General features: G+C 68.0%; 1 protein-coding gene and 2 long non-coding RNA genes across 4 annotated transcripts; 2 read left to right on the plus strand and 1 right to left on the minus strand.

Annotated features, from left to right (window-relative positions):
- Positions 1–359: 359 nt before the first annotated feature.
- LOC112674254 (uncharacterized) lies at positions 360–12,778 on the minus strand. Its single transcript, XR_004808924.2, has 3 exons — positions 12,346–12,778; positions 938–1,234; positions 360–713 (listed from the first exon to the last, which is right to left on the minus strand). It is a non-coding gene; the product is annotated as an uncharacterized LOC112674254 (long non-coding RNA).
- LOC112674253 (uncharacterized) lies at positions 10,276–12,048 on the plus strand. The gene is made up of 3 exons (XR_003145347.3): positions 10,276–10,531; positions 10,891–11,013; positions 11,868–12,048. It is a non-coding gene; the product is annotated as an uncharacterized LOC112674253 (long non-coding RNA).
- Positions 12,779–17,087: 4,309 nt separating the features above from the next.
- LOC112674255 (nascent polypeptide-associated complex subunit alpha, muscle-specific form-like) lies at positions 17,088–22,350 on the plus strand. Of its 2 annotated transcripts, none has more exons than XM_035705608.2 (2): positions 17,088–18,313; positions 18,622–22,350. In XM_035705608.2, the coding sequence occupies exon 1, from the start codon at positions 17,118–17,120 to the stop codon at positions 18,057–18,059; it is 942 nt and encodes a 313-aa protein (XP_035561501.1). In that variant the 5' UTR covers positions 17,088–17,117; the 3' UTR covers positions 18,060–18,313; positions 18,622–22,350. The 2 variants fall into 2 exon arrangements, with proteins under 2 accessions (XP_035561501.1, XP_025326444.1); XM_025470659.3 differs by having other exon boundaries at positions 19,405–22,350.
- The last annotated feature ends 359 nt before the right edge of the window (positions 22,351–22,709 follow it).

The raw sequence follows: 22,709 nt of genomic DNA on the forward strand, positions 1-22,709 counted from the left end.
GATAGATAGATACACAGATTGATCTATGGATGGATGGATGGATGGATGGATGGATGGATGGTTTGGTGGGTAAGTGGATAGATGGGTGGGTAGATAGGTGGGTGCATGGATGGATGGATGGACAAATGAATGGATGGATAGGTGGATGGATGGATGAGGGGTGGGTGGATGGATGGATGACTTTAGTCTCCAGAGAATAAGAATAATTGAAAAGCCAGATGAACCTTTCTACACTGCTCATGGGAACCCAAAATAGTACAGTTCCTCAAAAAACTAACAGACTAACCCTGTGACCCAGCAATTCCACTCATGGGTGCATGTCCAAGAGAAATGAAAACATGCAACCACAGGAAAATTCATACACACATGTCCATAGCAGCTTTATTCAAAGTGGCCAAAAAGTAGAAGCAACACAAATGTCTAACACACGATGAGTAAAGAAATAAAATCTGTACAAAGGAATATTATTCAACCATTAAAAGGAACAACGCGCTGACAGAGCTACGACACGGATGAATCTGGAAATCATGCTGAGGGAAAGAAGGCAGACGTAAGAGGTCGCATGCTGCAGCTTTGCTTCCACGAGCTGTCCAGAGGAAGCAACTCCTAAGACAACAAGTGGCTCGGTGGCTGCCTCCGGCCGAGGAGGGGGTGCAGAGCAGTGGGTACGGCACCAGGTTTCAGACTGACGGGCACATGATGGCTGCACAACTCTGCAAATACAGTGAAAATGGCTTCATTGCGCACGCTAACGGGTGAACACAGGGTGTGTGAGCCGCGCCAACAGAGCTGTCATCAGACAACACACCCAAGACAAGGGAAGTGTCCCACTACACAGTGAGCCCGCCAACCCCCCATCCTTCTTCCTCCCAGAGAGCTGTGTGCCCCCCGCCACCACCCGGCTGAGCGGGCCCGGCCCTCCCTCCAGGGGGCTCACCCCTGAGCCAGCCGCCGTGCTTCAGGGGTGCACGCTCAGTCCTGGGGCGCAGCCACACGGCCCGTGACACCACACGATGGCCACGTGCTTCAGCAACGCTCGCTGGAGTTGGGCGCGGGCCCCTGGTCAGAAGCTGGACGGGCTTCCGCAGGCCGAGCCCCGGGGACCCTCGGGCTGTGGGGCAGGAGGGCGGGGTGAGCAGTCCCTGCTGCGTGGGCTTCTGCCTTCATGTGGATATTCCCGGCACCCGGCATGGGGTCCACCGAGGCCTCAGTGTCCGTGGGACAGCGTCCCTCCCTGAAGGGGGTGAGGTCCGTGCTCGGCAGAGGGCCCACTGGGCCCCCGCCCCGTCTCGGGGAGCCTGGCAGCGGGCAGGCACCTGCAGGGCCTGTGGGAGTGGCTATGGGCCACGCGGGAGGTCCAGGCCCGGCGACAGGGGTGGGGTCCACGCACCGGGAACACACCAACCAATTCTCTGGAGGCCTGAACCCCAAGCAGGGCCCCCTCCTGGGCCCACAGTACGCCCACCCCCGCCCCTGGGGCCAGCCTTCCCTCCCTGGAGGTCTGTGGAGCCCCAGACAGGCCCCTGCCTGGCTGTGCCCCCCGCCCCCAGCTGTCGGCCACCCTCCACACTCCCGAGGGGGGCTCTGAGCATCAGCTCAAGGGGAAGGTGGGGGCCCGACCCTCTCCATCCCCTGTTTTCTCCTGAACCTCCAAACACCACAGAGGATGGGACATGGTCACACGTCCAGCCCTGGAGGTGAAGCCCCCCTAGCTGGGCCTCCGCGCCTCCTCTTGTCCTCGCCTGGCCCAGACACCCCCAGGCCCGCGCACTGATGTCGTGCTTCCTGGCTGTGACGTCTTATCACACACGTGACGCACACCCGCACACAGACCCCCCGAACGTTGAGTTCCACAGATGCCCAGGCCCTGACCTGGAGCCCTGAAGTGTGGGCTCGGCCTCCAGAGAGGGGCACGTGGACTGGATGCACCCCTGGGCTTGGCTCCCTCCTGCAGTGGAGCCTCTCTGGCCTTCCCAGGGGAGGGAGCCACGCAGGGGCAGGCGCTCACCCGGGGGCAGGCGTCCATGGCCCCCCCCACGGGAGCCCCAGCCCCCCCCACCCCGTCTGCCACAGCCCCAGGGTCCTCTGCCCCTCCACATCCCCAGGTCGCCCTGGAGAACCAGCCTGAGGCGCCTCCCTGCTGCGGGACCCACCCACATGGCCAACTCCATGCCGCAGGCTCCCCCGGTTGCTGGGGTGGGAGGTGGGGATGCCCAGCGGGGTGGCCGGCCCTGACCTCGCCCCTCCATCCACAGACCAGGGGAAGGAGGACCCCTGAGCTCCCCCGGGCACGGGGTCCTGTCCTGAGTCCAGCCACCCCAGGTCCCGCTGCCCTGCCTTCGCTCACGTTCCCCCCTCCACGTCTCCCTGGCTGGCCAGGCCCCCTCACCTCACTACTGCTGCTGAAGCCAGCTGCACCCACACCTGTGCCCACCACCCAGCCGCCCCGCCCTGCCCCGCCCCAGGTCTGCAGCCGTGGCAGTGGCCCCTAATCCCTGAGGTTCTGGAGGAGGCTCTGGGCGCTGCCTTCCGAGGCTCCCCACGTTGGGCTTTTCGGGGAGCAAGCGCCTTAGGAGCACAAAGCTGGGCTGGTTGGAAAACGCACGGGTCATGCTCCTCCTGGACCCGCTGAGGGCCCCCCACCTGGTGACCTCACCCACCCTGGGACGGAGAGCGCAGCCCCTGCCCACCCGGAGGGACTCTCGGGGAGACGGGGGAGGGTTCCCAGGGCCCAGCACCCGGCACCTCTTGGGGCCTCCCACTTGCCCCAAGAGGATCTTCACGTTCGCCAAACCTCCCACCAGCACGTGGGAACGGCCCCGCCACCCCCGGCCCTGCCACCCGGCTATCGCGCATCCTGCGCCTTGGTCCACATCGAACAACTGCCGTCGGGCCGCCGGGGCCCCAGGGAGCAAGTCCCATTGCCCTCCCCCCCATCAGTCAGAGATGACGTCGCTGTGGGGTTTTCGTGAGAGATGGGCCTGCGCTGTCGAACCAGGCAGCCCGAGCGCCTCCCACACACACGCACACGTGTAAGTGCACACGCGCACACCGCCCCGGAGGAGATGGCAGCTGAGACGCCCCCTCGGGGTAAAGCAGAAATACGTGCTTGTGCGTGCGGGGGAGCAGTTTGCTCTACTTTGCTGTCTCATGACCCGATTAAATGTTAGTGGTTGACTTTGGGTCCAATTCTCCTGATTTCTTGATCCTGACGCACTATTGACGTCAAAGACTTAAGTTCTCTAAAGTCTCAAAATAAAGGAAGTTTAGCGCATCTGCAGGGCTCTTGCTGCAATCCCCCGTCTCCTCCCCCGGGGACCGTGACCTCGCCACATCCCTCTGGAAGGCGAGCGGGCCTCCCACCCGCTTCCCCGTGGCCAGGGGAACCTTGCCTTGGCTTCCCAGCGCCATCTGCTCCGGCCGTGCTCTCCCGGCCTGCATGGGCCGGGCAGACAGGGCCCCGCGTCCTAGAGGGCTGCGCTCGGCACCCAGAGGGTCCGCGCCCGGGCCTGCCGTCGGGGGTGGGGGTGCTGTGCAGACCCGGGCCCCTCCCACCTCTGGTCGGGACTCCCAACTCGTCCAGGTGGTATTGCAACATCCTCGGTTTCAAATTCTCCTACGTCTTTTCTAAACAAAAGAAGCAGGACAGCCCGGGTGGCTCAGCGGTTTAGCGCCCGCCTTCAGCCCAGGGCCTCATCCTGGGGTCCTGGGTTCGAATCCCCCATCGGGCTCCCTGCATGGAGCCTGCTTCTCCCTCTGCCTGTGTCTCTGCCTCTCTCTCTCTCTCTCTCTGTGTCTCTCATGAATAAATAAAGAAAATCTAAAAAAAAAAAAAATCTTAAAAAAAAAGAAAGAAATGGCAACGCCAATCAGAGAGTCTTCCCACCAACTTTCTTCCCAAGGGGCTGGACCCAATGTCCACTAGAAGCCCCTCCGAGGGGACTGGCCAGGACGGAGCAGGGTTGGCCCTCGGCTCCCCCTGGCCTGGTGCTGGCAGCCGGGCCCCGGACGCAGGCCCTATCGCAGCACCAGTCAACTCCTGCTCTTCCCAGTGCGTGAAGCTGACAGTTTGGCCCATGAAGCAGCAGAAGGACAGAGCCTGGGCATTGTCATATCGTCCCTTCACAGGGCGGGGTGGGGGTGCTGAAGACATGCACCCGTGGCCCCCGAGGACTTGGGGTTCGGGGACCCGGCTGGGAGGTGGTGCAGCAGGCATCTGAGGACGTCGCACCTGGGCCTGCAGCCTGGGCCTTCATCACCACCGTCCCCAAGGAAGGGAGGTGCCAGGACACCCAGACTGAGCGCAGGGCAGGGGAGGCAGGCAGCGGGGCCGCACAGGTGCGCCCCAAGGGTCTGAGGTCTGTTGGTGGAAGGACAGCCCCTTTCCGTTCCCTCCTTGCACACACACCCAGACACACCTGTGTGCAAACGCAGGTACACACGTGCACACACCACGGCACAAAGACGTTTCCACCGCAGCCTATGGATTACTGGCTCGGGCTTTAGGGAAAAAGGAAGAGAGGGATGAATCGCTAGGCAACCAGCCAGGGTTGCTATGGCATCTGGGAGAGCAGCCGGGCCAATCAGGGCTGCGTGCGGGCTGGCGGCTGTCAGCGCCGACCGGGTATAGACCGGGTATAGCAGGCTCGGCGCGGGGGGCGCTGGATGCAGACCCGGCCTGATGAGGACAGCGCGCCTCATGAATATTCATGGCACTGATGGAGGCAAAGCCAATTAACCACTTGGTGGCTCCAATAGTCCTGGATCCGTTTTCTCTTCTAACCGCTGGGCGGCCACAGGGGGGGCTCCCCTGACTTCCCTCCTGGCTCCGGGAGTGGTCTACACAGTCAGACTTCTTGGGTCTTGCCAGTCCCAGCTCTGGCGTCCCGGCCACCCTGCAGTCAGGCCCTGGGGCCGCAGCGGGGTGTAAATTCCTGCCCAGGACCCAAGAACATCGCAGTGGGATTCCTGAAGGTCACGTCCACTCCCTCCCTCGCTCCTCGCTCCCCGACAGGGGCGGTGATGGAGCAGTGACCACAGACTCAGCCAGTGTCTCCCATGCCAGTCCAGCCACTTCCTGGGGCCTCAGTCCCTGTCTTAGCCCGGGTCCCCAGAAGGCAGAGCCTGAGGCAAGGGTTACAAACCCTTGGGCAGGGACCAGAAACTCAGCCAAGGAACTCTGGGGGACAAGGTGGGGGGGCAGCGTGTGACCACGGGCCACCCTGAGGACTTTCTGCAGGGAGTCCATCCCAGCCGGACGCCCAGAGGACGAGACAACCCCCCCCCCCGCCCACTCCCATCAAGTTTTCGAGAGAGGCTGCACCTCAGAGCTGGCCATGGGGAGAGGTGGGTTTCTGTGCCTGGTCCCTCCTGTCTCCCCTTCCCTTGGGCCTCAGAAGCCCACCCCGTGTGTGTCCCCTGCTGCTCTCTGGGGCCACTTGGGAGGCCAGCTCCATGGGCAGCACTTAATCCAAATCTGGGGGTAGCCAGGTGAGCTCTGGCCACGAGAGGAAGGAGGGGTGGGGGCTGGGGGAGGGGAGGGGAGGGGGACTGAGCTGTGTGACCCTCCAGGCTCCTGGGGCATCTGTCCCCCACCCCCGCTGGAATGCGGCCCTGGGGGCTCCCCGAGGAGCCTGTGCCTCCACATCCATCCTTGTCTTGGCTCTTTGTGTGTGTTTAAGGACAGATGAGACCTGCCCATCCACCCAGGCCTGCCGGCTCCAAGCTCGAGGGGGAGGGTCCAGGCCTTGTGCCACCACACTGCTCTGGGCCCGGGGCACAGGGGATGCTCGGGAGCACGAGAACCCCGTAGCTTCCCCACTGTCCTCGGAACGGAAACTTATCTGCGTCATTCTTTACTCTGACACCAGCCGTAGACGGGACCTCGAGTGGCCGCCCCCTGGCCTGGCTGCTGACCAACCCACATGGCCAGGCCGGGGCTGCGGGTCCCAGGAGGCCGGGCTCAGCAGAGCAAGCCTGTCCTCCCCTGGGCCACCTGCCACCGGGGGTGAAGGCCCAGCGCTCAGGGCTGCGGGGGACACACTCTACCTGCAGGGCCTCAGCTTCCTCACCCCTAGCGGGAAACACCAGGACCCCCATGAGAAGACCCCCCGGGCCTGGCCACGTGTGGTCCAGGGGAGGGTGCTGTGGCCCCTGCCCAGCACTAACCGGAGCAGGCGCCAGGCGGGCCCAGCCGCTGGCCCCTCTGGGCCCTGACCCCACCGCGGGGCCCTCCCGAGTCTGAATCCTGCTCGCGGGACTCTGCAGACCCTCCCCTGGAGACACAGCCGCGGGTCCCCATCCCCACGGGCCCTGGGAGCACAACGCGGCTTCCCCAGACCCTGCCTCAGCTGCCTTCTCCCCAAGTCTGGAGGAGATGCCCCCCCAGGCCCCCAGCCTTCCGGGGCCCCGAGCCCCGCACGCCGCCTCGTGGGCCGGGATCCAGCCACACCAGCTAGCGGCCAGCAGCTCACGGGCCACGTGGCCACGCAGAGCGCTGCCGAGACCGAGAGATCTCTGTGGGCACACGGGGGAGAGGATGCCCGGTCACTCCCGGTCCCGACCTCCCCTGACCAGCTAAGGGCCCCGAGGGGCCACTGCCGTCTGAGCCCGTGTCTCTGCCAGAGAGACTCACGAGGCCCCTCCCCTGGTGCCGCCAGGACGTCCTACCACACGGAGAACAGAGAAGAGAAGCGGGGCCACCTCCACAAATGCCTCCCAGCCCCGCCCGGTCGGCCCCGGCACTCTGCCCGCCTCTCCCCCATCCGCTGTCCCACCCTCGGGCCTCCAGCGTCCCGGCAGGAGAGGGGGTCTGTGATGGCCCCACGTCCTCCCTGCCTTCCCTCCACCCGCCCCTGCCCCCGCCCGCCCCTCGCCCTCCTGAGACCCTGCAGGGCCCGCCCCAGCTCCTGGAATTGGGCGGCCACCCTCGGTCACCTGGGCTGCTGTCCCGACACGGGCTGGGCCTGGCCTTATGGGCCCGGGGTGGGACCTGGAAGCAGACAGGCCTGGGCAGCTTCCCCGGGTTCCCTCCTCGCCACCCGAGCCTCGGGGTCCTCATCTGAGACGTGGGGACGTCAGCAGCTCCTGCCCTCCCGAGCCAGGCAAGCGGCGCTCACAGCTCCGAGTCCCCGGGGAATGGGCCCTTCAATCGGGGGCGGCAGGCAGGGCCACCCACCTCCCAGGGGGCCTAGTGCACGTGACGGGGAAGCTGCCAACAGGCAAACACGCCCGGTGTCGCATCAAACCTTGGGATCGAGATGGAAGCCTGGGGGGACCGGGGTGGGGGGGCTGCTGCGGGTGGGGGCCGGGTGGAGGGGCCAGGGAGATGAGGGTGGGGACCAGACAGGGAGGCAGGGCCCGTCCTGCAGGGCACACTCGGGAAGCCGGTTGGGGGAGCACCCAGAGAGGACCGTGTGTCGCTGGGGAGTGGATTGCTGGCGGGTGGGGGCTCCAGGAGAGGAGGGTCCCAGCCCGGGGGCGGCAGAGGCGGGGTTGCTGGGGGACCACGGCACAGAGAGGCCCTGCCGTCGCTGGGGTTGGGACGGGGTGTCCTGGCCAGTGCTGTGGGGACAGGTGACCCAGGCCCACGGGGAGGAGGGGGCGGGAGGCCTGGCGCCCCACAGGCCTCGGGGTGGGGAAATCAGCGGGGAGCCCTGGAGGATGCTGAGCCCTCCTCGTCCTGCGGATAAGGCCGGCGCCCAGATCAGAGCGGGGCCCTCTCAAGGTCCAGAATTGCCGGAAGGCCGTCGGCACGAGAGGCGGACGTGGACGCTCCCAGTCCTGGGGGTCTCGAACCTGCCCCTTGCGGCTCCCTGAGTCCCCACCGCCCAGACCGTGGGGTGTGAGGCTGACGCAGACCCCACATTGGCGGTTGGATACGGGGCTTCTGCCCCCCGTCAACCTTGAGTGTGTTTTTCCCGAAGGCCTGTGCGGGCGGGGGGGCGCCTTCCGGGTGTCCGTCGGGGAGTCAGCCCAGCCAGCGCTCCCTCGGGGGTCTGGGGGGCCGGAAGCCCCCACGTGCCCCGAGCCTGAGGCCCCGCCAGGGGCCGGGGGCGGGGGGCCGAGGGCAGCAGGCTTCTGATGTTCTGGGTCCCAGGACCACCCCCTGGCCCGTTTCTGGACACCTCCCTCTGGCCCCTTGCCCAGTCCCGGCGGGGAGCAGACACCCCGATGCCCCGATCAGGCAGGTCGCTCCCAACCGGAGAAGGCGCCGCTGAACAAGGCTTCCCGGGACGCCCTGCGGGGCTTGCACTTTCATTCAAACGTTATCTCTACAAAGGAAACCCCCATCCCCGCTGAATTCTCTCCCAGCCCGGAGGGCAGGAGCTGCCGCTGTCCCCAGTCTCAGGTGAGGACCCCGAGGCGAGGTGGCGAGGAGGGAACCCGGGGAAGCTGCCCAGGCCTGTCTGCTTCCAGGACCCACCCTGGGCCCATGAGGCCAGGCCCAGCCCGTGTCGGGACAGCAGCCCAGGTGACCGAGGGTGGCCGCCCAATTCCAGGGGCTGGGGCGGGCCCTGCAGGGTCTCAGGAGGGCGAGGGGCGGGCGGGGGCAGGGAGCCCCTTGCCGCAGGGTCTGTGTGGGGTCACCTCCGACAGGAGCACCCAGCACAGCCCCCCGCAGCGCGGCCTCTCACTGACAACGTCGTGGGAACCTTCCACGAGGCCCCGCACCCCCTCCCGCCGTCGCCCCAACCCGTGTCCCTGCTGGGGTCTGGGCGGGCCGTGTGCGGCCTCCCGGGCTTGCAGCAGGGTCTGGTCCGTGTGGCTGCCCCAAGTCACCTCCTGGAGGAAGGCAGAGGGCACGTGGCTGGGAGCTGGGGGGGGAGCCCCGGGGCCCCGTCCACGATGGACAGGCCAGCACACGCCCACACAGCAGCTCCCCTCAGAGCAGGGGACACAGCTCTGTCGCGCGCGTCCTTCATGGCACTCCTGCCCTGCGAGGCCCCAGAAAGAGCTGCAGCCACAGCGGCTTGGAGGACGGCGTGTCCCGCGGGGACAGGAGGGAAGAGACACCAAGGCAGAGCCCCGATGCCTCAGCTTTGAATTAAAGCAAACCGTGGACACCGGGCCCATGGGGGGGCCGACGGCAGGGCCAGCAGGGACCAGGTCCCCACGCCCCTGCCAGGAGCAGTGCCCTGGACACACGCCCGGCGCCTCCTGGGCTGAGCCGGGCTCACGCAAGGCCCGCAGGCACGGCCGCTGCCCCCCAGCGGAGTCCTCTTGCACACAGGTAATGACTCTCCCCCCAGGGACCCATCGTGTCCCCAGCACCCCGACCCCCACGTGACCGCCTGCAGCCAGGGCCAGGAGGGGGGCGCTGCTTGAAGGCACAGAATGGGAGGGGCTCGGTTCCCACCCCTCCCCTGGGCCCTAGGCTCCCTCGTCCTCCTCCCCCCACCTCCGTGCCTGGAGAAGGAGGCACCCGGGGCAGCCCTGGCTGCTGGCCCTGGAAGCCCTCCCCCTCCTCCCCTGCCCCCCTTCTTTCCCTGCAATCTCACCATCAGCCTCTCTCCTGGTCCCCAGCCGGGGGGAGCCCGGGGAGGCCTCTTGGAGCACAGCGTGCCCGTGCCCGTGCCCGTGCCTGGCCGGCAGGACAAGCTGCCACCACCTCGGTGCTTGCAGGTCAAGCCGACAGCCAGGGCAGGGGCACGTGCGGCGCGGTGACGTGGGAGGCTCTGAAAAGGGGCACGGACCACGGCGTGGGCAGGGGCAGGTGGGCCACGGACAGCCAGGGAAGCTCGCGGGGCAGGACAGGGCGCTCGCAAGTGGGCCACTGGGTAGACGCTCGCCCGGCCTCCACCCTCGGATTGGCTCGTGCCTCCCACGACCAAGGCCACCTGAAGCCAGAGGCGTGGAGCCCAGGGAGCCCAGGGCCAACGTGCAGCCGCCGAGGGCAGACGGGGCAGCACACAGCCACACCTGAGGGGACACCAGCTTCGCGCCCACACACCGCGTCAGAGTCGGCACCCGCGCGCGTTCCTGGGGAGCGTCCAGTGAGCAAGAGGGCTGTGGGCGGCCCAGGGAGGCCGTGACAGTCCCCACAGCGCGCCCACGGCCGTCCTTGCCTCTGCCCCGCCCAGCGGCCGCTCAGCCCTGCAGACCCCCGGGGGCCTGGCTCAGTGCTGAACACTGTCCCCCGTCCCCCGGAGCCTCTCCCCGCAGGCAGCCCGGCCCTCCAGCCCCCCAGCTCCGCACCCACGCCGGGCGCACCTCCCACCGGGCTGGCTCTGGCGAGCCCAAGGCTGACGGAAGCCTTCTGTGCGGACACCGCGAGCCCCCCGCCCCGGGAAGGAGGCCCCCCGGCAGACGCCCAGCGCTCCCCTCCTGGTCTCTCGTCCACTCTTCTCATTAAGGGACTGTGCCTCAGGGAGCTTTACATCCCACTGGTGGGAAACCACTAGCACCTGCGCTCAGGAAGCACACAGCGGGTGGACACCGGGAAGGCCTCGCTGGACGCCACGGACATCGAAGCCTCCCGTGTGACGCAGGCCCACCGCCCCCAGGCCCTTGTGCACATCCCCAGCCCGAGGTGGGCAACCCCCCGACCCGGATCTTGGGGCACCCTACTGCATCTCCTGCACCCGCCGCTGGGCAGGTCCCCGTCCGCCGGCCCCACGTCCCTCCCCACACCTTCCTCCCTGAGCTCCCAGACACGCGGCCCCAGCTCGGCGGCCACCCCCGGCCCACAGCACCTGCAGCACGAAGCCCCGGGCCCCTGTGGAACGGGCAGGGGGCTCTCCTGCCCCTCCCCGGGGTCCACGCTCAGACAAGAGGGCTGACTTTCCTGGGGCCCGCTGTCCTGCTCGGCCCAGGGACCCGGGCTCGCGGTGACCTCCCACCCCCTCCCGACACCTGGGTCCCAGGAACACGTGGGGGGCTATCTCCTAGGGGCAAGGACGTTCTGGACAGGCCTCCCTGCGTGGGACAGTTCCCATGACTTTGGATTTGCTGTGTAGGGGCCACCCCTGAAGAGGAAAGCAGGAGCATGCTCCTGCCCGAGAGCAGACGAGGGTAAGCGGCCCCTGCCCCCCCAGGGACCCCACTCTCCTGCCAGAATCAGTCACGAGAAGCAGATGGCCCGGCCCTGGAGGCAGGTGTGGATCAGGGAGGAGGAGGGAGCCAGAGACTCTCAGAGGTGGAGAGGTCCCGGGCCAGAGAGGGAAGGAGACGGGGTGGCCGGGAGACAGCCAGCGAAGGAGAGACAGCTGGGGGGCAGAGCTGAGGGTGGGCGAGGCCAGACTGCGGGACAGGAGACACACGGGGACCCGAGCGGGCCAGCCGCACTGCGTCCTATCCCGTGACCAGATCTGGTCGCGTCGGCCCAGCCGAGGGGCTCCTGCTGTCCCCAGCCCGCCGTCCAGGACCCCACGTGCAGGACCCGCTGTGGGCCGGCCGGGCTCGGGGGCGCTGCGGTGGGACGCCCTCGTGTGGGCCCTGGGAGCCGAGGGGGCGGGGGCCACCCAGCAGGGCAGGCTCAGAGCAGGCCACCCCCTGGGCTGAACCCTCTGCCTCATGATGGGGGCCGGCTGAGGGCCGGGCACTCCCGCCCCCACTCAGAGGTGGGGTTGGCCCCCAGGGGGGAGCCGGCCCTCCTCACCTGCTGCCCCGCTGGGTGGGCGGCCCCCCGGGGAAGGAGGATGAACAAAGCCCCTGAGCAGAGCACTCAGGAGACAAGCGCCCCCACCCCGGGCCAGGCTGGCTGTGGGGAGGGGCCCCATGGAAGGAGACCTGAGGCCAAGGGTGTCCCTGCCCCTAGCTCCCAGGTTCTAGAAGGAATGTGGCTTTACAGGGCGTCCTTGCCCAGGGCATCCTGCCTGCCACCCTAGGGGCCGGGCCCTGCAGCCAGAGATCTCTGCGCCCTGCAGGCCCTGCAAGAATCCCAGGGAGACCGGACCCCAGAGGCCCGTTCCAGGGCTCTGAAGTGCTTTCTGGGGGACAGGAGTGGGGGTGAGCCCTCCACCCTGCCTTCCAGGGCCACTCTGAGGACACCAGGACCCTAGGTGAGGCCAGTGGGGGCCGGCCCGGGCTCCCTCCCCACAACACAGCCTCTGGGACCGCTCCAAAGCCTGGACCCAGTCCAGTGGGGTGGAGAGGTCAGCCCGGGGAGGGGAGGGGGGTAGGGGCTGGGAGGCTGGTGGGGAGGCAACTGGCCTTGCTTCTGCTTCCTAGCTGGGTGGCCACAGAGCTGCCTGGAAGCTCGGGGAGGTCCAGCAGGGGCGCCTCGGGGAACAAAAGGCCTGTTCCCGCCACTGGCCAGGCATCCCGCCTCCCCTCACGGCGGCCTAGGGGTACTGCACTGGCCTCCAGGGCACTGGCCTGGCCCCGCCCAGGTGCGGCACTTACCTGGCCTCCCGCAGCAGCCCCCGGCGTGCCAGCAGTCCAGAGGTTCCACAGCCCTCGGGTCCAGAGACCAACCCTTCAGGGATCGGGTGGAGCCGCTCTGCGCCTGTTGGGCCCTGGGTCCGCCCGTCTCTCCCGGTGGGGCTGGGCGGGGCCGGGGAGGAGGGAGCCAGGGGCGGGAGCGGCAGGGAAGGGGCTGTGGCCTCTTCTCCAAGCAGGGGCCCTGGCCCCTGGGCGGCCCACCCCATTGTGTGCCTGGCCTGGCTCACAATCACAGCCTTTGTGGTGGCCTCTCCCACCCGGGGGAACTCAAGCGTGCTGGGGGTCCTGGCCCCCACCAGCTTCAAAGGGCAAGTTCCTCCTCCCCAAATTGGCCCTGTGCAGACCTAAGCCCAGACCTAAGCCAAGGAACAGGCGGCTGGCTCCAGGCGGGGACCTGAGCCTGAGCTGGGGGGTTTGCTGTGTGGTACCCCCACCTCCTAGTCATACGGGGAGAGGCAGCCGGGCCAAGCACGCTCTGAGCACGTGGGGTGGAGAAGGAGCAGCGGGCGCCCAGAGGGTCCCTCTCCTGGCCCGTGCCCCGCCCCTGGGGGCCTTAGTCTGGCTGTGGGAGGAATGGGGAGGTGCTCAGGCACCAGGGCCAGGACCTGGGTGCGTCTGTCCCTCAGGGGAGACGTGTGGATGGAGGGGATCTGGGCCTCCCCACAGGGCAGGTCTGTGGGTGGGGCCTCCCAGGTCGGGGTTGGAAGCTGTGGACCATCTTGTGGCTACAGGGGACCCAGAGCAGGGACTGGGCTTGGAGCCCCTTGCAAACTGTCCCCTCCTCCCTTAGGCTGGAAGCCTCAGCCTCCCCTCCCCAGGCTTCATCCACACTGAGCACCTCCAGCCACACCGGTCTCTCCCCCACCCCCTGCAGATGGGAAGACCCCAGTCCCCTCCTCCCCCACCTGGGAACGGGGGCAAAGGTCAAGCAGCCAAGAGCCAGCTGTTCCCAGATGTGACCACGGCCCCACCCCTTTCTGGAGGAGCGCGGAGCCTCGCGCCCAGGAGGGGCGGGGGCGGGTGACGAGGCAGCAGGAGCCGGGAGGGCGGGGGTTCTTCACCGGTTTCTGTGGGTTTGCTTAATCCCACGCCATTCTCCATTCGCAGGCTTCCGAGGAAGGCGGAGGGGAGAGAAGGGGGAGGGGGTCTCAGCCCACGTCCCGCCCCCAGGAAGACACCTGACCCGTCTCCAAGTTGCCGGCCCGTGGCGAGAGGGGCCTTTGTGCGCGTGGAGGCGGCTGCCTGGGACCCGGAGCCCTGAGCCACCCCGGCTGCGCCGCCTCCCTGCGCCCTTCACGCCCAGCCGAGGAGCTCGCAAATAAATCCACAGACACAAAATCTTGTGTGCCGGGGAGAGACTGCGGCGTGGGCAGCGGCGGAGAGCAGGTGCGGGGCGCAGCGAGGCTGGGCGCGGGGAGGCTGGGCCCGCGCCCGCCCAACGGGAGCACAAACCCGCGCCGGGGCCTGGCAGCAGTAAGTTGACTTGCCCAGACCTTCGGAGGCTGCAGGCCCTTCAGAAGGGGGAAGCCGGGCGGGCAGGGTGGAGGTGGGGCGGGCTCCACCCCACACCCGGGGCCGCCCTTCCTCCCAGGGGGCCAGGGTGACGGGTCGCTGGGTACCGGGAACGAAGGGCTGAGCCTCGGTGCTCAGGTCTGAAATGTAAAAATGGCAAAGAGGAAATGCCTGCCGGCTGCGCAAAAATCTGGGCTGATCCTAGAGAAGAAGCGCAGCACCCCCACATCTGCCCCGCCTGCGGAGAGGACGCAGAGGGGCGGCGTGCAGTGCCGGCCGGGAAGGGAGCGGGGGCGAGGGGTGGTGACCTGCCCGGGACCACCTGGAGCCAGCCCCGTGGAAGAGGGACCCGAAGGAAGATCTGGGGTCCAGTCTGTAAACCTGAGGACCCCCCCAGAATGCCAACGAGCTTCAGGGAGCTAGAAGCCAGAGCCGGCCTGGGCCTCTCCGGGAAGCCAAGGCTGGAGGGTGGGTGTCCACTTGGCACCCCTGGGTGGGAGAGGACGGGGTGAAAGGTCCAGAGGCCAGGTGGGAGGGGAGACTGCTTCAGGGTTGGTTTCAACACCATGGACAGCGGGTCCCCTGCCGCCGGAGGGGCTGTGCCCCGTCCTAGTAGGGTGACACGAGCGTCCAGCGTCCTCCACCACGCTGACTGACGGAGGCCCAGAGCGACACAGTCCCTGACGAGGCTTCAAGTGCCAGCTGCCCCGGGTCCCCTGCCCTCCAGCCCACCACTGAGGGTCCAGCCTGCGTCTGGCTATGGCGGTGAGCCCCACAGGCTGGAGGGGCCTTCCTCAGTGCTGGGCTGGGGGAGGCGAGGCTTCCACTTCCGTGTGGATGAGTGTGTTTGGGGCGGGACGTTGCACGTCTCTGGCTAGAGAGAAGCGTCACCCTGACCCTGCAGAGGACGAGAGGCTGCGGCTCCAAGGGTCAGGCTGAAGCTGCACCAAAGGGGGAGGGACGTCCTGGTGGGCTGAGGAGGGGGCGGGGTGGGGGCAGAGCGGCTGGTGGGGGGCTCCCCAGGCTGTGGGGGTAGAGGGCCGAAGAGGGAGGGTGCAGGGCGGTGCACCAGGCGGGGAGGGCAGTGGGCTCTGCTCTCAGGCACAAGGTGTGGGTCGGGTGGGCCTGGAGGGAAGGAGAGGGGCGCAGAGGCCTGCGGGCGGCTGGGGCTGCCTCACCTCGCCCTGTGCACGGGAACAAAGGCCCGTGGGGGAGGCCCGAGGTGGCGCTTAGGGGAGCGCAGGAGCCGAGCAGGGCCAGCCCTCGGGCGGCTCCGGCCCCAGCCCCCAGCCCCCAGCCCCCAGCCCGGCGCGGCGCAGCACAAGGGCCGCCAGGTGCTGTCTGCGCTCCCGCGGGCCGGGCTCGGCGTCCGCATCCCACTGAGGACGGGGAGGGAGCAGCGGCGGGATGCGGCCTCGGGGTCCGCGTGGGCGCTGTGGAGGGCGCCCGGGCCGCGGCTGTGCTCCGTGCGCGTGGCCTCCGCTTGCGGAAGGTCGGCGGGGAGCGGTGTCCCGGGCGCGGAGGGGCAGGCACCGCGGGGGCCGGGCGCGGGGCGCGGGGCGCGGGGCGCGGGGCCGGGGCCGGGGCCGGGGCCGGGGCCGGGGCGCGGGCGGGCGTGTGCGCGGGCGGCCCCGGGGCGCAGTGCGTGTGCGCGCGTGTGCGCGGCGCGCGTGCCCCGCAGTTCTCAAGGACACCTCGGGGAGGCGGCGGCGGGGCCGGTGTCGCTGACGTCACCGCGCGCCCCAGTATAACCGCCCGGTGCCCGAGCCGAGCGCGGATACGCGCGGAGCAGCTGCGGCGGCGGCGGCGGCGGCGGCGGCGGCGGCGGGCGCGGGGCCGGGCGGGGCGGGCGGGGGCGGCCGGGCCGAGCCGGAGCCCCCGACCCCGACCCCGACCCCGGCCCCGGCCCCGGCCCCGGCCCCCGCCCCGGCCCCCGCGGCCCGCGGCGCCCGCGGACTTGCCGGCGTCCAGAGCCCCCGCGCCCGGGCCGGGGCTGCGGGGCGGCGAGGAGCGGCGGCGGCGGCGGCTCCCGGGGACGGGTAACTGCGCGGGGCGGGCCTGGCCCGGCCCCTGGGGCTCCGCGTGCGGCCCGGCCCGGGCGGGGAGGGCGAGCTCGCGGGGGTGAAGGAGACGCCGGCGTCCGCCTCCGAGCCCCGAGGCTCTTTCTTTGAGCCGCGTCGCCGCGCGCTGGCGGGCCCGGGGAGGGGCGCGGCGGGGAGGGCGCCCGGCTGCCCCGGAGGCCTCTGCGCCCCCCGCCCGCGCCCCGGCCCGCCCCCAGGGGCGCCCGGGCCCCCTCCCCGGGCGAGGGCCGCGCGCGCAGGGCTCCCCGGAGCTGGGGGCGGGCCGGGTGGCGGGGGAGCGCCGTCGGCGTGGCGCAGCTCCCCGCCCCGCGGAGCGCCGGTGGCCTCGGGGCCGGACCCCACGCGCGCCCGCGCCCGCGCCCGCGCCCCGCTGCCTGAGGGCCCCTCTGCGTGTTCACAGCGGACCTTGATTTAATGTCCATACAATTAAGGCACGCGGTGAATGCCAAGAGAGGCGCCTCCGCCGCTCCTTTCTCATGGAAATGGCCCGCGCGCCCCGCCCGGGAGGAAGGCGAGCCCGGCCCCCGGCGGCCCCTCGCGCCGCGGACAAATCCGGGGAACAATGCGCCCGCGCAGAGGGCGGCCCAGCTGCCGGGCCGGGACCAGGCCGCGGGACACAAAGGGGCCGCTCGCCCCGGGCGCCGCAGGGCGGGAGGGGGCGCGGCCGCGGGGCTGCGCCCACCCCGCCTCGCCGGCCACGTGCGTCCGCAGCTCGGGGCACCGCGAGGTCCGCGGCGGGCGGCGGGGCGAGCCGGGCCGGGAGACAAAGAGAGGGGCGGGGGCGGGGGCAGCGCCGGCGGGGCTGTCGGGGCGGGCGCGCGGGGAGGCCGGCGGCTCGGGGCCCGGGCGCTGTCCGCGGTGCTGGCGGGGCGCGGGCCCCCGCGGGGCAGGAGCCACGGGCGCGGGGCCAAGCGCGTCCCGAAGGCCGCTCGCCCCGACCGCGGGCGCTCCGGGCAGTTGCCGTGGCAACGAGGGAGGGAGCGGGCTGGGGTCTGAGGTCACTGCGAAGTCTGTCCCTCCTCGGGCCGCTCCGCCCCGGGCTGGGGTGCCCTCCCCGAGCTCCTGGCACGGCCTCCCTGCCCCTGCCCCTGCCCCTGCCCCTGCCCCTGCCCCTGCCCGGAGGAGGTGACTCCAAAAGGGATGCGAGGGACGGGGAGGACGCGTCTACACCTGCGTGCAGGCCCTGGACCGGGACAGGTGCGTGCGGCCGCCGCATTCCTCCCGAGACCTCGCTCCGGACTATGCGGGACTCGGGCACGTGAGGCTCCGCAGCCGAGGGGGGGATGGCACGTCCCTCCCCCACCATCTGCAGCCGCAGTGACACCCACTCAGGTTTGCTGCAGGCATTTTTTTTTCTGTCCTCAGGAGCCAGCGCCACCTGCTGGTGCCCTGGCAAGCGATCTGTGTGGGCTCCTCCTGCCTCCCTTCAGCCGCGGGGCTCCCCCATCCCCGCCTGCACCCCAGTCACTCAGCTGCCTCCGCCCCGGGCCGTGCGGAGCCACGACAGGCGTCCCTTCCGCTCTGCAAGGCCCCAGCCTGGGTTTGCAGCTGGGCAGGCAGGCTTTCCTCTTACAGCCTGGGCAGGGGCTTTGGTCCCCCCACGTGTTCCCTAGACAGGGATCCGAAGACCAGCACAAAAAGGACCACTTGGGCTTTAGGGTGTGGCCCCCTCACCCCCACCCCCTCCTGCAGCTGCAGGGCAAGAAGCTTGCCTCCCCAGCTCCTTCTCAGCCCAGACCCATCCTGTCCCTGAGATGCACGCTTCAGGCACAAGAAGCCAGGGGACCCCATTTTCCCAACCCCACCCAGGTCAGGGTCACTGCAGAGGCAAGGAGAGTCCTCCTACCTCCTGCTCCCGGAGAACCGGGAAGCGCCAAGGTGGCCCCAGCAAGCCCCAGCCTGACCATCGTGCGGGAAAGCGGACCCCACAGCACTGATCTTGAGCTTGGCGGCCCCTCCTCTTTCCTTCTCCAAAGGCACTTCTCATCTGGAGGGGACCCAGGGTCACTCCAGGACAGCACTGAAGGGCCTGCGGGTACAGCCCCGGGCCTGGGGTCCCTACTGGGCGTGGAAGGAGTGTAGCCCTGTTCGCTCTGAGCTTTCTCCTGGGCCTGCTCAGAACGTTCCCGGACAGGCAGAGCGGACGCTCCGTTCCCGGGCAGGTGGCCCCTGCCTCCCGGGCTCTCTGGACCAAAGATGAAGCCGGGCTTTGTGCCTCCCACCTCTCCCCCCGGGGACTTGGCTCCTGACCAGAACAGACCTGTGAGCCTTTAGCCAGAGAGGGCGGAGGAGGACCCTAGAGCTGAAAGATGGCCCTCGCGCTTTCCTCTGGGCTGGTGAGTCTCTGCTGGGGGTCCCCCAGGAAGAAGCTGGGGAGCTTTGTCCTTCTAGAACCTTCCCACATAGGAGGCCTGAAGTCGCAGAGCACCTACACCCCAATCCCCTGGGTGGGTCCGAGTTCTGTGGGAGTCCTGGGCCCTCCAAAGAGCAGGCCTCCCAGGGCTGGGCCGCAGCCGAATGCTGCATTGCAGGAGGGCCGTGTGCTGTGGCCAGAGCCTCGACTTCAAGGCCTGGGCCCCAAACCTGCACTCTGCACCAGCTTGGCGCTATGTGTCTGTGCTCAGCCTCCCTCTTCCTCACCCAGGGACGCACATACACCCACACACAGACCACTGACCCCACTCCAGAGGAAGAGCTGGACCCCCGGACCAGTGCTAAGTGCCTCCAAGCTCCCGGCCAGCACCTGGCCCACAGGATACCCCCTACGGAGGTGCTGGGGGGTCCCCCTAGGGGACAGCAAGCTTGGATAGTGCTCAGAACACCCCGAGATCCGGCTAGGCACCAACTGCGGTCCAGCTCAGGGCTCTCCAGCAAGGGGCCACCCCCAGTGTGGGCCACTGAAGAGGACATGACCAGATGGCAAGGGACACCCCCGCCGTTTGGCCTGCCAAGGATCTAGCCCTGCAGAGAGGACTTCTCCACTATGAATAAAACCTAATAAACTGCCAAGGCTGGTGCCGCCCAGCCACAGCCCCCTCCCAAACTCATCCAGGGGTCCCCTCTAGGTTTCCCAGCACCAGCTCTCTCATGAGGCAGCCACAGAGGGAGGGGCTGCAGGGCCGGAGTGGCCACATCCCCGCTGCTTGGGTCCCCTTGGCCCTGCTCTGGCTCTACCTCCCAGGCAGGCCTCTGGCCAGCGCAGAGATTGGGAGCCGGGGTCTCTGGGCTGTTTGCCCTTGGCCACCTCCTGGCCCAGCCCATAAGCCTGGACACCGGTAGCAGATGGTCCCCTAGAGTGCAGACCCTCAGCAGCCCTGCCTTCACCTATGGGCTCCCAGTAGCCAGGTGGAGTAGGGTGCAGGGTAACGGTGTCTGGGAGAGTGAAAAGTCTGCAAGTAAGAAGGGTGAAACGTTGCTTCCCCCTCAGACCGCCCTGGCTCCCTTGCGGGGGAGGTCAGCAGCAGCCAAGATGAGCAGCCACAGACAGACGCGCACCTGCCTTTCCCAGGCCGACACCCCACCTCCACCGGCCAGGCTGATCCCCAAACCCTCACCAAGGGAGCTTGCAGCAAGAAGGCAGGGGGATCCCTCTCCAAGTCGTTCCTACAGATGCTCTGATGGTGGGGGGGCCCCACTGAAAGTTGAGGGCAGCCAGCCCGCTTCCCCAGGTCAGGGGCGTGAGACTGAACAGGAGAAAAGGGAGCCTCTTTAGATAACAAGGCTCTGCTCACGGGGTGCCGAGCCCCATCTCGGGTGCTCAGCCATATTCAGCAGGTCCTTTCTGGCTGCCCCGAGATACCTGTGGGGGGCCCCTGCGGCCTCTCCCTTCCCCGCTCCCCATCTGGGGCTGCCAGGGTCTCCAGGCTGGGCTGGACTTCACAGTCACCACTGGTGGGGACCTCCACATTCCAGCCTGGCCAGGATGTATGTCAGGAGCTCTGGACACTTGGGAGGGCACCTGAGCTATCCTGGGGTGTGACCACTCCAGATCCTTCTATTGAGACCCCCCTCCCCAGACTGGGACCAACACTGGTGAGCAGCCCCAGGGAAGTCCAGCCCTGTGCACACCAGAGGGATGGGGGACAACAAGAACAGGCTTGGGACACTCAGAGCCCTGGGCTGCGTCCCATCATGGCTCCAAGTGCACAGTCCCCACTGCACCTGTCCCTGCAGGTGGCCCACACCGAGCTCAGGTAGGATCTCCAAGTACAGCGGGGCAGCACAGAACCCTCCATTCAGGCACCTGTGGACACCTGGATCTGTCACTGGACCCTCCTGCAAGGGCCCACAGTCATGGCATGAGGGCACCCTGCAGGATTCTGTACCCGGACAGGGCCCAGAGGGACCCTGGGCAGTGCACGGACAGCAGAAGCCAGCCCCGAAGGCCATCTTTTCAAGTGTGACAACAGAGGCCGCCCCCTCCCCACTGGGAAGGAGCCCCTTGCCACAGCACCTCAGACCAGGGGAGGAGGGACACCCAGGCCCACACGAGGTGAGGTCCCCACCCCCCTAAATACTCTTCATTCATTCAACAAATATTTCCGAGCCCCGCATAGGGCCAGGCTACAGGTGCCTCCGAGATCTAGGCAAGGCTGCAGAGCACGGGACCCTGATGGCAGAGGATAACAGATTCCCGCGCCCGTCCCTCCCGGGAACCCAGCTGGAACGGAGTCTGGGGCAGAGCAGGAGCCTCTTGGTGACGGCAGACAGGACGGTGGGCGCCCTGCAGCCGTCACACGTGAGCAGTCGCAGGCCTCACCCAGTTCTTTCACCTCTGCCTCTGTTGCCTCATCCGTGGCTGGAGAGGGAGCGCGATGCGGTCAGCCAACGTAAGCGGTTAGCATCACCACCACCGTCACCGCCACTATCTTTACAATTGTGTCACCAGAGCCCACGTGTACACACGTGCGTGTGTGCGCATAGGCTTGAGTGTGCACATGTTCATGTACATTGGTGTGTGCATGTGTACGTGTATGTGCATAATGGCGCGTTTAGAAGCCCGTGTGCATGTGTGCGCTCCCGTGTGCATGTGTGCATCTACGTGTCTGCTGCGGTGTGTGTGTGCGTGTACCCAGAACACAGGGCAGCTTCAGGCTAGGGAAGAACCAGCAACCCTCTGGGCCTCTTAGTCCAGGGGCTCTGGGCCCTGCCCATGCTCCCGCCCTACCAACCTCACCCTCTCCCCAAATCGCCCTTCAGGCCTCAAGCGACGTTTGTCTTCTGGAGGCTTTCCTGACTACCCAGGGACAGGCGACAAAGCCCCAGTGCTCCCAGGGCACAGGCTCTCCTTCAGTCATTTCCTTATTCCTCCCCACTGGGGTCCTTCACTGGCCACCAGGGCCACCAAGAGATGCAGACCAGAACCCTAGCCACCACCCCAGGCTGCTCAGTCTTCCCTTTCTCTCTAGGTTCTGCCTCCAAGCCAGGCAGGGCCTCTCCCCGCCCCACCCCATCCTGGTGTCCACCAGGTGGCACCTCTCTGTGACCAGCAAAACCGTGAAACGGGCAAGAGCTGAACCAGCTCCACGACCAGGTGCAGATGAGAGCTGGCACCCCCCAAGCCCCACCGCCCCCACAGGGGACCAGCCCAGGGGGGCCGGGTGGGCTGCCGGTCTTCTGGGTAGCACCCACAGTTACCCCTACCCTCCAGTACCCTATGCAGCTGGGACTCTGAGCACCAGGAAGTCCCCCAGAAGCCTGGGACCCCACCCCTGGCTCTCAGGAGTGGAGACAAACAAGGAGCCTGCTCCGGGCAGGGCCACGGCTCGGGGCAGGACCAGCTCCCAGCAAGCAGCTTCGGGTCAGCCTCCAGCTTCTGGCCTCCTCACCCGCTGCCCTGACCACGTCCCTCTCAGACCACGGTCCTGTGCCCTTGCCCACTCCTGACCTCCTACTGCAGATGCCTAGCTGCCTGCTGCTCTCCCACCTGCACCCAAACACTCCCTCACCCCCGACCCCCCAGGTATGGGCTCCGCTGTCCTGCCCCACAAGCTCCCTTACCTGTGCTTGCTGGAGAGACCCCAGACTTCGGGCCCCCTGCCCCGGGGGCGCTGAGCAGTTCACAGCCCTGGTTCCCCCTGCACCCTGGCCTTCTCCAGGAAGGCCTCGCAGCCAAGCACCCATCCACACCGCAGCAGCAGGCCGCCATCTGCTCGCTCTCGGAACACACAGTGATCCCTGGGAGTGGCTCACCCCCCAGCTGGCCCAGGGGCCCTCGGTGGCAAGGGACTGTGTCACCAAGCTCTGTTCCCTTCAAGGTAGCCAAGGACCAGAGTCGCAGAGGCTGAGTTCCAGTTTCCAGTGACTTTAGGGCTTGGGGGGTGGGGGAGTGGGAAGCGCTGCAGGAAGGAATAGTGACAGGATTCAGGTGCCTGCGCAGGAAGGAAACCCAGACACCAGCCCAGGGCAAAGGGTGCCACTCAGCCGACCAAAAGGGATGCACCACAGGCACCAGTGCCTCTGGCCTTGGCGGGACTATCACAGGACTCGGGCATGAAGCACAGGGACCTCCTCCTGCCAGGGCCGCATGAGAACCTTCACTGGCACCCACCTGGACACAGGGCGGGAAGGAGCCATTCTGTCCACGCTGCATCACTGAAACCCACAGTGGGGCGGGGGGGTGCAGATGTCCGCCGTCACTCAGGACACCACTCGGGTGATGGCTCCCATGAGCTGGTGGTTGGTGTCACGGTGAGCTAGGGGACCTCTGCGTTAACCACCCCCAGCGGCAGG

Source organism: Canis lupus, chromosome 24 (genome assembly GCF_003254725.2).
Source record: "Canis lupus dingo isolate Sandy chromosome 24, ASM325472v2, whole genome shotgun sequence".
Lineage (NCBI taxonomy): Eukaryota > Metazoa > Chordata > Mammalia > Carnivora > Canidae > Canis > Canis lupus.